Consider the following 15,351-nt stretch of genomic DNA (forward strand, 5'->3'; position numbering starts at 1 on the left):
ATTTCTTAGATCTCCGCCTTTCACCGTAGTCACTGGTGACCGGAGGGGCTGGGACTTCAAAAATATGTTGAATCTAATTCATCATTACACTACTAACAAAATAAAGCATTTTGACAGAACCTTGCTTTGGAAAAAAGGTTTTTCTACCTCGCCGAGACAATTTTATTGCACCCAAAATGTAAATACTTTGCCAACCTGTCATTTATTTTCCTCCATCCCCGTAGAACTTCACCAGTTCCTCTCCCTTTTCAGTGCACAATCCCCTCTATTATGAGTGAAAATCATACCCCAGTGTTGCAAATGCTTGTAAGGCCCTGACAAAGAGCTGTGATTCTCCTTTACCAGCTCCCAGGCAGCAGCTGTGCATAGAAAAATCTTTTCCTCTGCATCCTCACCCACAGCCATGCAGGAGATGGTCAGCAATGGAGCTGATGTGTTCAAGGGGGAGATAAAGCACTGTGTCTTTTAAAGGTCTGATGCAAATATCTCAGTTCCCTCGGAGTGAAAACAATAAACTTCTTTTTATGACTCTTCCGCAGAAGAAAATTAAGCCCAAGTACAGTCGGTAATTATCCTGTAAGCTTATTATATAGTAGCATTCAGCCTCTTGCACAGTCTTGGTTCCTCTTTTGTTACATGCTGGAAGGGCTGGTAATTTCTGTCCCTTATTACAGAGTCATTTCACAGGGAAGCATTCTCAGATTTCCTTTAATCTACTAGAGGCCATGCAAGATGCTTCAGACACCTCAATATCTGTGTGCAGCTCCCGCATCAATGCTCCTGTGTGCACAGAGGGGTTTGTGAGGCTCTGTGACCAGCTACAAGCATGGTTTGCTCTGCCACTTCCCTTCCTCTCTGGTTTCCTGGCTCTCAAATGGAATGAGACAGCCTGAGGAACCAGGCAGGTGGAAGGCAAGGCCACCACTTGATGGTAATGGTGGTCATCCCTCTACATCTTATCACACCAACATCCCTGGTTTTGTGTGTGTGTAAATATTCCAGAAATATTGTTGTGGCTGCCCCATCCTTAGAAGTGTTCAAGGCCAGGTTGGACAGGGCTTGGAGCAACCTGGGATGGAGGAAGGTGTCCCTGCCCCATGGAAGGGAGCTGGAACTAGATAGTCTTTAATATCCCTTCCAATCCAAATCCCTCTGTGATTCTATAATGAAAAAAGGGCCCCTGGGTGGTGCATATACAACATTGGAACAGGTTGTTTCAACATTCAAAGGCTTTTTTCTCCTTTCAGATCAATTAAGTTCATCTGAGATCACCAAACAATTAACAAAACTTCAGTTCTGGCATTGCCAACTTAGCCACACGTGTCTGTTTGGTGTGTAATCTTGTGGGAGGATGGAAGGCTCCAGAATATATTTCTCCCTGGGTTTGCAGTGCCACTGCTCCATGGCCTGCTGTCCCTGCTTATGCATGCTGACAAGATTTGCTGTTATGAATTGCACCACAAAACTACCTTCAAACTCCAATTTAATAACCTAAGCATTATGAAGATCAATACTATGGCTATTCTCATTCATATGATTAACACTAATATGATTTTGGGAAATATTGATGCTGCAGTAGTGACTGGAGACCTGGACTAAGGGGAGATCCTTGGCATCCACACAGAAGAAAAGACTCTGTTGTCTCCAAACAGGCACTGAAGTGCAATACTCAGTTTCTAAGTCCCCCTGGGTTTGGATATTTTATGTAAGTTAACTAATAGGATAACAAACCAGCCCTACAAACCCTACAGCCACATTGGTAACTGCTTGAAAATCATGAGTCAGGCTCAAAAAAAGAATTAAGAGATTGGTTTTAAAATTCATGAGACTTTTAAAATCTGATAAACTTCATGGGATTTTTTTTCCTTCCTTTTTTTTTTTGCCTTCTGCTTTCTGAGTATGTAGGAGTGGTATTATCAAGTTTTCCTCTGCAATTATGAGGGCCGTAAACTTACTTTAAAAATTTGAGTTGAGACACTTACATAATCACAGGACTCTGAAAGTGTGGGCTTTGAAGAGACATTAAATAGTCTTGAGATACAGTTCATCATGTGACTTGGCAACACTCACCTGCTGCACAGTAGAGCACAGATTCCCAAATATCAAATACTCCCAAGAAACAGTCAGGAGTCTTTTATAGGTGGGAGGGGGAATCTGAGACTCACAGTCTGTGCATGAATGGGGGATAAGGGGAGGAAAACAGGAGAAGGAAGAGAAATGCCAATAGTCTGGTAGGGGCTATTCATTTTGTTTTAACCAGAAATGAAGATGAAAACCTTCTTGCCTTGTTCCCATCTCTCCTGCTTGCTCCTAACCATGCAACACACAGCTCTCCCTGTGTTCCAAGATCTCTGATTAGCCTCACCCCTGGCTGTGAGCCTGCACTCCCCAGGAACATCCCTAGACATTTGGAGGGGAGTTAAAAGTAATGTTCTTTCTTTGTGGGGTTTTGCTCAAGAGCTGGAAGGTAACACTGAAATATGTAATGCTGAATAGTCAGTGGGCAGATTTGCCTTTGCTGAGAGGGAATGAACCAGCATGAGAGAAAGGGGAGAGAAAGCAAAATGAGGTTGGGCAGGGATGCATGGACAATGAAAACAATTTTTGGGCATGCACAGACAATAAAACACCTTTGCTTTCCTGACATAACACTGCTTCTTCCACCTCCAGGTCTCGGTAGGGAGGCAGTGTCCCTCACTGGTCATCACATCCTCACCCAAGCTGAATGCCCTGAGTGCTCTGTGATGGTCAGATGCTCAAATCAGTGCTCAAACCCAGCCCATGCTCCAGCAAACCTGCCAGTCACTACCAGTCCATGAAAACTCTGTTTGCACCTCGCAAAGGGGCCCTTCTCTTGCAGACACCACAAGCTCACAGTGTCAGGATGCTTCACTAAGTTAGAGTCCAGAGACAGGTCCCAGCTACAAGGGGAACAGCTCTTCCACTGACTTTTTCATGATCCTCACTCATGGGAATGAGATGTTGTTGCAATATCAGACATATTTGAGCCTCCAGAGCCTGGAGCTTGGCCATCAAATAGGGTTCTCCTTCAATGAGCCTTGCAAAGGTGTGTCTCTGGGAAATGTCCACAAGCAGAGGCTGTGACAGTGTGAAATCTGGCCCTGCATGAGAGACCCGAGCACGCTGATTTAGTGGGTGACACCCTTGGCCATGACAGGGGGTTTGGATTAGATGATCTTTGAAGTCCCTTCCAACCCAAGCCTTTTTAGGATTCTGTGTTTCTGTGTAACTCTGCTGTAGCACAGTTTTTCTGGAACTTCTCCTTTCTCCAAGTAAGCTCTTTCATTGCAAACAGAAGCACAAGCAGGCTTGACTTGATTGGGAATTCGATGGAATGGCTTCTTCTCCCAGCTGCTCACCCCTCTGCTGGGAGCTGTCTGCACATTAAAGCAGATGTTGGTTGCACTCAGGTCATGTTTCCCAGCTTTCCTTTGCAGCCATAAGGGCCAGAGCCTCTTCCCTCCCTCCCCGCACTCATCTCTTAATTAAAGCTTAAATTCTGATGTCGTCACATGACTGTGGGAGCAGGGCCCCAGGCAGGCATTCAGTGCTCTGTGTTGTCAGCAGGACTTTGATTTAGAAGCATCACAGACCCTTTGGAGGATCCCCTCCCTCTGTGCTGGCCCAGCCTGGCCCCGCTCGCCGCTGCTGCTGCCAGACCTCAAGGCTTCCTCCCAGGGCAGGTGCTGCAGCAGGTCAGAGGCTTTCCCACACCACAGAGCACAGGGATGGGGAAGATCTCTGTCCTGTTGGAACAGCAGTTCCAGAGCCAGGCAGCTACGAGGAGTCTGGCAGGGAGGGAGGAAAAGGAGGAGGAAGAGGAAGAGGAGGAGGAGGAGAAGGAGGAGGTAGCTGCCTGCAGCCTGCGCTGCAGTGCCTCAGCCCAGACAGCTGGGTGGGTGTAAATACCACCCCTACCCCTCTCCTTTCCTCCCTCTCAGTGTTTCTCTCCTGATGGGTTGTATTTAACCAGGAAAAAATGACTCCCTGGTTAAGGGAACCTCATGGCAGCTTCCTATAAATCCTTCACGGTCACCGTGTCAGCGGTGGAGGAGGAAGAGCTGCGGGTTTGAAATGGGTCTGATCACCCCAGGCACGGAGCTTCCAGCAAACAGCATCCCTGGGGCACACACCTGGCAGCCCAAGGCTGCCTCCATCCTCCCTGTGCCCAGGAGCAGAGCAGGCATCACCTGCCCAGGGCTCTCCATAGGGAAGCTGGGGCTGTTCCAGGACACCTGGGCTCCAGCTCCTTCCCCAGGCCACAGGAACTGCTGGCTCTGCACAGGAATGTTTGATTTCACCCTGCCTGGAGGGGAGACCCTGGCACAAAAGGCTGCCCCAAACCCACCTCCCTCCCTGCTGCAGGCAAAGCTGATCCCTGGGTTTCTGTGTAGATGTGTCCTTGGGTTCTGTACCTCCTCTTAGCAGCTTAACACGGGAATCCAGCCTGGATGGCTCCGGCTGCCCCGGTGGGACACATCTTGTTCCATTTACAGAGACTGGTGGGTGGCAATCAGCAAAAAAGAAAGGGGGAAAAAATACTTTCTGGAACCCAAGGGAAACATTAGAGGGATCCAGAAATAGAAAAACCCCTATAATAGAGGGGGTCATGCCATCTCCCGGTGCTACTGGTGCCAGAACAAAATTATTCCGTGCATCTAACAGAATGGCTTTTTTCTTTTTTTTTTTTAATGTAACAGATTCTTTGCTGAAATAAGCATCTGCCTGATTTGAAAGCAGAATTAATAATCTGTACACACAAAAAAAAAAAAAATTTTTTTGTAAAAAGAGAGCAAAATCTTTGCCTTGTTAGGCTTTAAAATATGTTCCCAAGCCACTGGACCATAGTCTGCTGCTCTGAAGAAATGGGAGATGAACGTGCAGGGTCATTGCTGTCACAGCATGCTGGGAGCAGCCCTGCTGGGCACAGCCTCTGCTTGGCATGTGGAGGGGAAAAGATGCCCCACCATGCAAGGTCTCACAAGGGAAAGGATGTGGACATCCTTGTCCAAGCCCAGCAGGACACACATCTCTTTGGAAAGGTTCAGTGACTAAAATATTTCTGTGCTGCTTCTGGAATTCATTGGGAGGATGATCAAAACACTTCATTCTGGGCTGAGAAAGGGGATTGTTGTGCTGGAGCAGCCCTGCAGAACTATGCTGGTGCTCAGCCCATCCAGCTCAGGGATCACCTGGGTCAGCCAGGCAGGGATCTGCCTTTCCAGGCACACAGCTCACATGAGAGCATTTCTCCAGAGGAAACGGTGTGTCCTGACCACAAGAGCCCTATCAGAATGTGAACGTATCCCTGCATTGCTCTGTGCTGTTCCCCATGGGCTGGTTCAGTTGAGATGTGGGGCTGCCCTTCCCCAGAGCTCGGCCAGATGTTCTGCTCCCACTTCTCAGCAGCTCCAAGCATATCAAAGGCTGGTGCCATTTATCCCCCCTCTTGCCCTGTGTTCTCCAGAATATCAAAGAGAGGGAGAGGTGTGTCCTGCTGTCAGATCCTGCAGCTGCCAGGGACGTTCCCAAGCTCTCACCATCTGAATCCAGACACAGCCAGAGCAGCTGCTCCTCCAGCCCCAGCCTGGGCCAAGCTCTGTGTCTGCTCACACACCCCAGGACTCAGCTCTGTACAGCTCAGCCCCAGACATTCCCTGCCACCCCCTACTTCTGCCTTTATTCTGCTTATGCAAATATATGAAAATCTTCCCATATGCAGGGAGCTGCATTATGCAGGGAATGTAACAACACCAGTCCCTGAACTGCATGAAGAATGAAGGTTGTGGCTGAAGGAGATGCTCTGTGTTGGAATTGTCTGGTTTATGCCCATCACTGAATGGCTCCTGTTTGCCAAACTGCTGTTAGAGCTGGTGAGACAGGAATGTAAATTGTGACTCTCTTGTAAAGTTGCATAAACTTGTAGTAATGTCATTTTTAGATTAACATTTACATTGAAGGGAACACTAGAAGGCCTCATTGTTTATATGCACTATGGAAATAGGTTTCAATTTTTGGTTTACACCCATTTATTTGCACGACATTTACTGGTTACAAACCAATGTACATCACTCCTTTACATGCATAATGTAAACTGTGGAGATCCTGCATTTTTTGTCCTGCAATGCTGTATGGATTTCCATTGCTCATTCCACACAGAGGCAAGAGCCTCCTTTTATCTCAGCTCCCTCTGTCCTTCAATTGCTGTGTTGTCTCTCCTAAAAAAGCCTTGCCTCTGACTGGAAAACATAAAAGTTGATGTCCCCTTTAAACAGGTAGCATAAAACCCTAATAGGAGAACCTTGTCAGCAGAACTTCAGCATGACTAAAAAAGCCCAGGCAAAGATTAAAAAGCCTAACAGTGCCCATCAATTCATCCCAGAGCTAAGCATCACCTTAATGCTGTTTGAGAAGAACGTTCACGGTGCTTTTTTGGATGCTTCAGGCATCCAAACAACTGGAACAGGACTGAAAACTTGCCAGGATATATGTGTGAGAGAGGATCTATGACTGCAGCCGTGTTGTACAGTTTGTCACAGTCACAGCACCCAGGCCTCAGCACCCAGCTGGGTTTTGAGCAAGCACAAGCCTTCCCACAGCAGAGCCTCTGCTCCTCTTGGCTCTCACTCCCCTCGTCCAGCAGTGCTGGGGAAATTATTGTGGGCTTTTTTCCTTTTTCCTAAGATGCTCAAAGCTGAACCCAAGAGAAATCAAAGCTGAACCCTGGGGAATTTTAAGATTTCAAAGTCATCAAATGAACAACACGGATGATGAGTGGTTTTTTTTCTGTCCTTCTCTATCTCAAGGACATAAAATCTCCTTGCAAATTCAAGCTGAAGAGCCAACAGCCAAACACAATACACTCAAAAATCAAATTGTTTCTCTTTTGACATTTTTTAAGTGGCACTGCTTGACTTTGTGTTTTGAGATGAACTTTTACACCCTAAAAATGGCAACAAAAAAAAAGTTTTTCTCTGGATTAATAAAATGAAAACAAACAGCAAACCGTAAGCCTTTCACTGAGCCTGAAATGAAATGTTTACATTTTTTCATTTTACTGAAAAGTTGAACAAACATCCATTTCAGATCAAGCCATTTTTAATGTTATTTTTGTTCCATACAACCAGTGAACCACAAAATCAATTATTTGCACAGCTCTAGTGACCAGTAGATTAAATTCAATGCAATAGAGAGACAGCAAAAGGAGTCAATGAGGAGTGGAGAGATGGGACAAGAAGAATGGACTGGAAAGGTGATGGGAGAGGTTTTAAGAGATCTTGTCTCTGCCAGAACTTAACACAACCAGAACATCTTCACAACCACTTGAAAACTTTAACCCACATTGCTGTTGGAAACTGCCTCACCAGTCCCCTTAGTCCCCTTCCTGCCTCCATCCCCACAGTCCTGCCCCTTTACTGTCACCTGACCACTGAATGAATGAGACCAGAAAAGTGATCTAGTTAAAAATCAACTTTTTTCTTTCTTTCCTTTTTTCCCTTGTCAAGATTACTTTTCTGCTAGATCAGTTCTTCAGTTGTGGAAATCACAGGTTTGCATGAAACCTGCCTGGAAGGGCTGGTCAGGAAAGGCAAAATTTCTGTAGCTTTAAGAAAACTTCAGCCTGGAGAAAAGGAGGCTCAGGAGAGACCTTCTCACTCTTCTCCTGAGCAAAAAGTGACAGGATGAGAGGAAACAGCCTCAAGCTGTGCTAGAGAAGGTTCAGGTTGGACATAGGAGGAATTTCCTCACTGAAAGGGTGGTCAGGCATTGGAAGGGGGTCCCCAGGGATGTTTGGAGTCCCCATCCCTGGAGGTGTCCAAGAAATGACTGGACGTGGCTCTCAGTGCTCTGGGCTGGGTGACAAGGTTGGACTTGATGACCTTGGAGGTCTTTTCCAACATAAATGATTCTGTGATCTGTGATTCTGCTTTAAAACCAGCCATAAAACACCTCACATTCACTCAGCAGATTGGCCAAGCCCAGTTGTCTGATGCAGGAGTTGCTTTTGCTTAGAAATGATAAAAGCTCATTATCCTCCCAGCCAGGGCAAGCAGCCACAAAAACCCTGGTGCTGTGTGTGCAGGTCTGGGCAGTGGGAAATGCTGGAAGTGCTGCAAGAGATTCTCCAGCCAATAAATTGGTGAATTTTCCTTGAAGTCAACAGTTTCACGTATTTATCACGGAGAATCTGGCTCATTGTTTTTAATTTGTGGCGCCATAAAACTTCAAAAATTTTGTGAGCCAGTTTTGTGAGACCAATTTTTTTTTCCTCCCTTTTTATTTTTTTTTTCCTCTAAGGGAAAATTTAAACAGCAGAACAGCATATGCATTTCTAAGTCTATTGTAGCCTGTGCTATGTGCACAGCAAAGATCCTGGCTCTGTGATCCTTCTCTTCCTCTTCACCAAGGGAATGACATGTTTAGAGAGCACGTAGCCCAGATTTGTGGGGTTTTAGGACTAAATAAAAATCTCCAGTGTGGCTGAATGCATTCAGCAGTGCAAATCCCTTTATGAGCACGCAGTGTAGTGTCCACTCTGAACTGGAGGAACAGGGAAATCATGGAAATGTTGGTTAGATGGGACCCTGGGGGTCCCTAGTCCAAACTCCCACTTGAAGCAGGGCTGTCACCAGCTCTTGAGCACATCAGCTCAGGCTTTGTCCAGCCAAGCCTTGAAAACAACCCAGGATGGAGATACCTCTCTCCTCTGCACTGAGACCTGTTTATGAAATGATATTTTGAAGGGAAAAAAAAAAATCAGCTTTTTTCCCCCAGGTAGCATCCCGACCAATTTCTAACCAGCTTGTGCAGCCAGTTACTCCCAACCTTTCCTGTCTCAGGAGCTCCATTTTGGTTTCATAACTCCAGGGACCTTGTTTTAAGCAATTGGTTTTGTCTTGTCCCTCTGCAGGTGGAGGGATGGGGCAGAACTGGCTGGTTTGGTGTCACATCCCCCACCAAGTTTTGAATCTGCTGGTGCATTTTAACTAGACCTGACAGAGGTCTCAGAAGGATTCTGTATTTGCAGGTTTCATGAATTTAGGCAGCCTCTAAATGGTCCCACTGCAAGGAGAAGCTGCAAGGGAAGCAGATCTCCTTTTTATACCCCAGGGTTTCCCTGCTCTCTTACACAGAAAGCCAGATATCCCCATCCCTACTGTCATTTCAGAAAATGGAATTAAACTCCCACACGTGGAAAATCCGCATTTCTTCTTGCACATGCACATTCCCCTTCCAGCCCCGTGTGATCATCCATTTTATATTGCTCCTGTCCCTTATGTCCAAACGTCTTGCAGCATTTAATTAAGTCTGCCCAGCAATGCAGAGCAGGCAATTGCTGTCATCTCCCATTCTCCAGGGCTGGGAGGCAACCCAGGCAAGGAGAAGTGATTTTACCCACAGCCACACCACGAGCCTGGGGCAAAAATCCACCTCCTGCCTCTGTTACCTCCCTACCCTCTTCCCAAAGTGCTGTGCCCAGCCCCTGTTTTCCCAGAGAACTGGCAGTGGCAGTCTGTCTACTCAGCTGGATGAGCCCATCTCACCTCTTCACTCTTTGCCTCTCATGTCCAACCTTGAACAACAAAGCTTCTTTTTTTTTTTCTATTTTACTAGAAAAGATTTGTTTTTCTAGAACTGGCCTCAACTGAGCAGCATCATTAGTGAAATGCCTGTGTCAGTGCCTCTGCCTGGCTGTTTGCATCAGGTATTCAAGTGCTCAGCCCACTGTTTTCTTTGCTTTGCCTTGTAGCTAAATAATCACTTTCTGAGAGAAGAGAAAAAGGACAACACTACAATATACTTCAAAGCAGTGGGCTGAAACTATTAACTGTTCTGTGGTAACAGGAATGTTTTCTGGTCTGAGCAGGACCCAGTCCCAAAGCCAAGCTGAGCTTCATCTGTTTTCCAGCCTTCCTGCAGTACCTCGTACCCAAGGCTCTCATGGCTAGGAACAACAACAAGGGTAGTGATAATGAATATTCAGACACCCCACAAACCACTCTCAGCATCTGCCATCCTATCTGCATTAGCATCAATGTGCACAGATAATGATCAAAGCAGCATTTTCCTGCCAGAGGCCCCCCTAAACCACCCTTATTAGTATGAATCGATGCTGATTAATGTGCTTCCTTAATGCAATTGTATCTACTCCTACTGTTCATGATTTAATAGAAAACATCTCCCCCTTTTCCTGCCTTCCTCCTAACACCACATGCAAGGTGCAAACCTTGACTGAGGGGACCAGGAAAATCAGTGGTCCAAGTTTTGCAAAAGAAGAGACCCAATGTCTGCTGAAATGAAACACAGGGGAGGGAACAAGCCTTTGGAGATTGTAGCAGGGAACTATTTTCCATGCTAGGATGGGAGATCTGAATCCAGGCATCCTATGAAAGATATCAGCAGCTATGAGGTTCTGCAGCAATTCTGCTTATGCAGCATATAAAACAGCCCTGATAACTGCAACAGGCTCTGTGCTTGCTGCTGACACAGTCCTGGACACAGAACAAACCAGCTGACCAAAAAACATATGGGCAAAAAGGAACACTGGAAGAGAAGATTGCACAGAAAATTCCCCTGCTCCACATCAGCTGCTTTTCTAAGGAAAGGAGTGATATCCTTAATGTAGAATATGTGCCTCCCTTGGGCTAGTCTAGTGCAAAGAGCAATTGAGAGACATCATTTGGTAGGAAAGAGGCTTCTGTGTTGGAATTAAACAGTTGACAAAATCCCAACAGCTTTACAGATTCTCGGAGTCAATTTAAGGAGCCCACAAAATGAGATTTTACCCCTGTGGGTTTCAGTAAAACGATATGTTCTGGGGGGTGTGCACAGTCCAGCTCTCAGCTGCCAGGACTGACTCTGCCTCCACTAATTCCCCACAGCAAGACTGACTTTGATACTCCTTCAAAAATGCATGGGCTCAGTTTTTAAGTGACCAGTTCTGCCAACAGGGACAAATATTAAAAACAACCAGCCCTCCAACATCCAGCCAGACTCCTATCTGATGGCTCCACGTGCTCTGCTGAAGCACATAAGGCTTTCCCCTCCTCCTCAGGTGACCACACTGGGAGCAAATTAGTCCCAGAGGGTGTTTTTCCAAAGTGCTCAGCTCCCAGCAGCTCCAACCAGGACACACATGGCTGGAGTTCCCCAATCCCTTCAGCTCAGCGCCTGGTATTTGGCCATGAGATGTCCCAAGGTGCCCTTGCAGTCTTCCCCCTGCCTCTCTAAACCCTTTCCCTGACGATTTCCCCTGGACTTTGTCTCGTCTCCGTTTCCTTTGTGAGCAATGACTTCTCCAGCATTGTCATCATCTGTGAGACCCTTCTCAGACTCCTCCCATGCACACAGAATGCTGCTGCCTATTATCTCCCATGGTGGAAGGAGGATGTTGTGTCGTCCCAATGATACAAATGCCTTTCCTAAATGCTTCAGCAATACCCAGCAGAAACAGAGAAAAACAGATCCCTTACCACTTCCCATGTATAAAGTTCATCCTGAACTGAGATAAGGCTTCAAATTCTTAGCAGTCTCCTACAAATCAAAAGGGAATTTGTTCCTCACCCTCTAACAGATAAAACTGGAAATCACAGGCTTCACAGGCAAACAATTTTTAGCTCCTTTCTAAAAGTGGAGGTGGCAGAGCTGTGGCACAGGCTGCCTGCTCAGGGTGTGAATTCCCCATCACAGGAAACCTTCCAGGTCACACACGACCCTCTGTCAGACGTGACACAGGTATGTCTGAGCCTGCCCTGGGGAAGAGGCATGGAGTAAATGACCTCTCAAGGTCCTTCCCGACCCGTTTCTCCATGATTCTTAGAGACAGGATCCTAGGCTTGATGGATCTGTGGCCTGACCCGCAGTGACAGCCCGTGGATGTGTCTGAACACATCCATCGCGTGGGTTCCCCTCCCAGCCCGGCCCTGCAGAGTGCTGTGCTGGCAGCCCGGGCTGCACAGCTCTTTAGCAAAGGGCAGAGCTGCTGCCAGGGGCACTGAGCAGGGCAGGGACCCGTGGCTTTGGTCACAGTGTCTGTTGTCAGGCAGGGCAGGGGGTGAGCTGGGGAGAGCCACAGCCAGGCAGAAAGGCTTTGCAAAAAAAGGGGAGTTTTCTCTGCTGCTCTGTGCAAGCAAAGGCCTCACTGTTAAAACCTCACCAGTGGAAGTGTGGCAGCAGAATTTCTAGTTTTTGGGGCTGTCTTCCCCCTGAGCTGTTTTGAATGAGGACAAGCCAGGACAACATTTTCATCCCTGTGCTAACCTCCCCTTGCTGGTACGAGGGGAGGGGGTGCTGCACTCCCTGGAGGCCACGGCACAGGAGCAACTCATTTTTCTTCCCCACACATAGATGATGCCTTGCATGTCTCTATTACTCTGCAAGTGCTTTTGGCTCCCTGCCCGTGGGAGGACACTCCCTGCTCCCCCATCCCCAGCCATCCTGTGTCTCCCTGTGCCAACAGGCTATTCACTGGTGCTTCCCTGCCTACTGGTTTGCATGGTTGTGTTTGCAAGTGTCTTTCTGAAGCACAACAGGACTATATAATTATGTAAATGCACACATGTCTCTGAGAGTTTTGCAGTCTCTTTGGGTTTTAGCACAAATCTCCTGACACTTGCTGGCTTATTCCCCTTCACTCCAAAGCACTCGCTGCTTTAATGGGAGGTTCATGTGAGCACCCCGGCTTTTCATGTTAAAATGAAGGGAAAAAAGTGTGTTTCTGGATAGCACAGCTGGCAAGAAGAGCTTGAAACAAGCAGCAACAAAGGCTTCAAAACCTAGAAGGCAAAGGAAAATCCGAATTCTGCCTGTTTTCTGTAGTTTTTTAGTTCTCTGTAGTTTTTAAACCAAGATCACAGTTCTGTGAGCAAGTCCAACACATTTGGAGAGAAAGTCTGCAAAGGTCTCTGGTAGGCAGCAGACAGGTAAGGCTCATGCACGGCAATGTGAGAGCTGTCACACTGATATGTGCTGTGACATCTTTATGCCCATGTGAACCTGAAGCTATTGGCAGTTCACATGTATGAGTTTGGGCTGTCCAGAGCTTCGCTGATTTGAAAAACCTGCTTGTGAACCTGCCTGTGAACTGTCTGTCACCGCAAATGAAGAACACCCACACCCTCAGTCCCTTTTTTATCTCCATCTACGCTGTGCACATTGCCATGACACTGCAGTGCTTTCATCTCGCTATCAGAGCCCCACAGCCCAGCCTTTGAAGCAATTTGCTCTGCCAGCTGAGGGCCACGGAGAACCGAGGGAGCGTTGCCAGGTGGAACGGGGACAATGATGCATCTCCCATGGACTGAGAGCCCGGAGCCCACAGGAACTGGCTGAGTTCCCACCACCAAACAACTTCTCCGAGCCACGGGCGGGGAACCGACATACCTGTATATTTTATATCTGGTTGTAAATCCTTGACGATGTCTTTCCACAAAGGATAAGTAGCTCCGTGAGTGGTGGAAAGGCCCCCTGTCTGAAATAAGCCAATCAAACTCCTTGGAGACATGTTGGTTGGTAGCAGCTGGGTCCTGGTGGGAGGGCTGTACGAGTATATGGTCCCATATAAACAGGAGGTAGAGGAACTCAACAAGCCTCCAGTTCATGCTTTTCTGTCTGCCTTTTTCCTCTCATTCTTGCTCCATTCTGTGGAGTCCTGTTGAAATAGAGAGGGAATAGGAGGAAGGAGAGAGAGAGAGAGAAATGGAGGGGAGGAGAGGGAGGAGGGAGAGAAAGAGAGAGTTTAAAAATGGGAATTGCTTTGATCCTTTGACAACCATCTCTCAGGGTGCAAATAGACAGGAAAAATCTAGTTTTAAAAGCCTTCGGTTTGCCTGTGTTACAGCTTAGAGTATTTGGCAGTGTTTTATTCATGTGCCTAAGTGGTGCCTTTAACCTCCTGAGCATATATCACCTTTGAAATAACCAGGTCCTGACCTGAGCCATCCTCACCCCAGCTTCTCCATCATTTCCCTCGTGAAGTTCTCTGCAGTGCTGCAAAGGCGAGTGAAGGCCGGGCACAGGAGGTGGCTGCACCCCAGGCTACAATTACCCCTTTATTGTCCCTTTAATGCTGTGCCAGAGAAACGTGTCTTCTGCTTTCATGTCTCTCTGATGATCTGTAATCCATACTCTGTGCAACCTGAGCAATCTATAAAGACCCAGCTCTCACTTTAAAGTGTTGCCAAAAAAAGAAATAAAACAAAATAATTACCCAGGCTCCGGCGAGGAGCACACACGGACACACAGACACAGACACACACACAACCATGAAATCCTGCCAAACTTTGACAGATAAAAATGTCCCCAACCTGCTTTCCAGTCTGGGTTTGGGGAGGTGTGTGTCTGGTGGAGCGGGATGGGGTCTGTTGCTATTTCAGTTATGGTGGGACCTCCAGGCTCTTCCCGAGATCAAGGCTCTGCAGGGTGACATATTTAACATGCATATGTAGGAGGTTTACTAGGGAGCTCCAGGGGATACTCCACACCACCTGGAGCCGGGCACGCTGTCGCTGCCGTGGTGGGAGAGCGGCTGTCCCGCCGCACCCCCCGGCACAGCGCGGCTGAGGACAGCCCTGCCACGAGCCAGCTCCTGTCCCTGGCGACTGACAAGACATATGATGAGTGGGAAGGGAAGCAGAGGGGCGAGGTGCCTTGCCAAAGGTTACTCAGCATGCCATGGATACAGCTGGAAGAGAGCCCTGGTCTCCTGACTCCCATTTCCAGCGTTTCAGCCGTTGGATCATCCGCCTCCGCAGTCAGGCTGCTGGCGCGATGCCCTTCCCTGAACAAAGCCATGTGCTCCCTTGGGGGCAGGTGAGGGGCTTGTTTAGCACCCTGCACCCAGTGTGCACCCCCCCACACTTTCTTCTGAACCACAACCTGCTGGGTTGTGCTCCTCATCACTGGGAGCTGCTGGTGCAGCTCGGGAAAATTCCTCTCTCCACACTCAGGACTGGTTCTTCCTCCTGCCCCCTCCTGCCCCCCTCCTGTCCTTCTGGGTTTTGTGGGGGATATGCCAACATGGTGTGCACACCTGGGCAGGCAGAGTGATCTTAAGGCTGCATCCCCCACTCTAGGATCTCAAACCTGGCCAAAAGTTTTGCCCCTGGTCAGGTGATACCCACCTATTTCTGTAAAACACAGTGTAGAGAGACTGTAGCTACTTTTTAAAGCAGAAGAAAGGCTATGCAGAGCTCTGCCACAGTGAGATTTAGTGTCAGGCTTATTTGTACATCTCCAGAAACCCTTCTGAGTCCACCATAAGCACTCCAAAAGTTTGCAATTCCCAGAGAGAAAAGGTTTTGCTAAGAGTGTAGGAGAGGCCAAACCAAG

General features: G+C 47.6%; 1 protein-coding gene across 1 annotated transcript in view; it reads right to left on the reverse strand.

Annotated features, from left to right (window-relative positions):
* Window positions 1–15,351, reverse strand: part of BRINP1 (BMP/retinoic acid inducible neural specific 1) — an 89,157-nt gene that overhangs the window by 47,107 nt on the left and 26,699 nt on the right. The window contains exon 2 of the mRNA XM_027687800.1: window positions 13,405–13,672. Coding sequence (XP_027543601.1) covers window positions 13,405–13,622 — 218 coding nt within the window. The 5' untranslated portion in view covers window positions 13,623–13,672. The remainder of the gene's footprint in view (window positions 1–13,404; window positions 13,673–15,351) is intronic.

This window comes from Neopelma chrysocephalum, unplaced genomic scaffold, assembly GCF_003984885.1.
Source record: "Neopelma chrysocephalum unplaced genomic scaffold, ASM398488v2 Primary Assembly neopelma1_74, whole genome shotgun sequence".
NCBI lineage: Eukaryota > Metazoa > Chordata > Aves > Passeriformes > Pipridae > Neopelma > Neopelma chrysocephalum.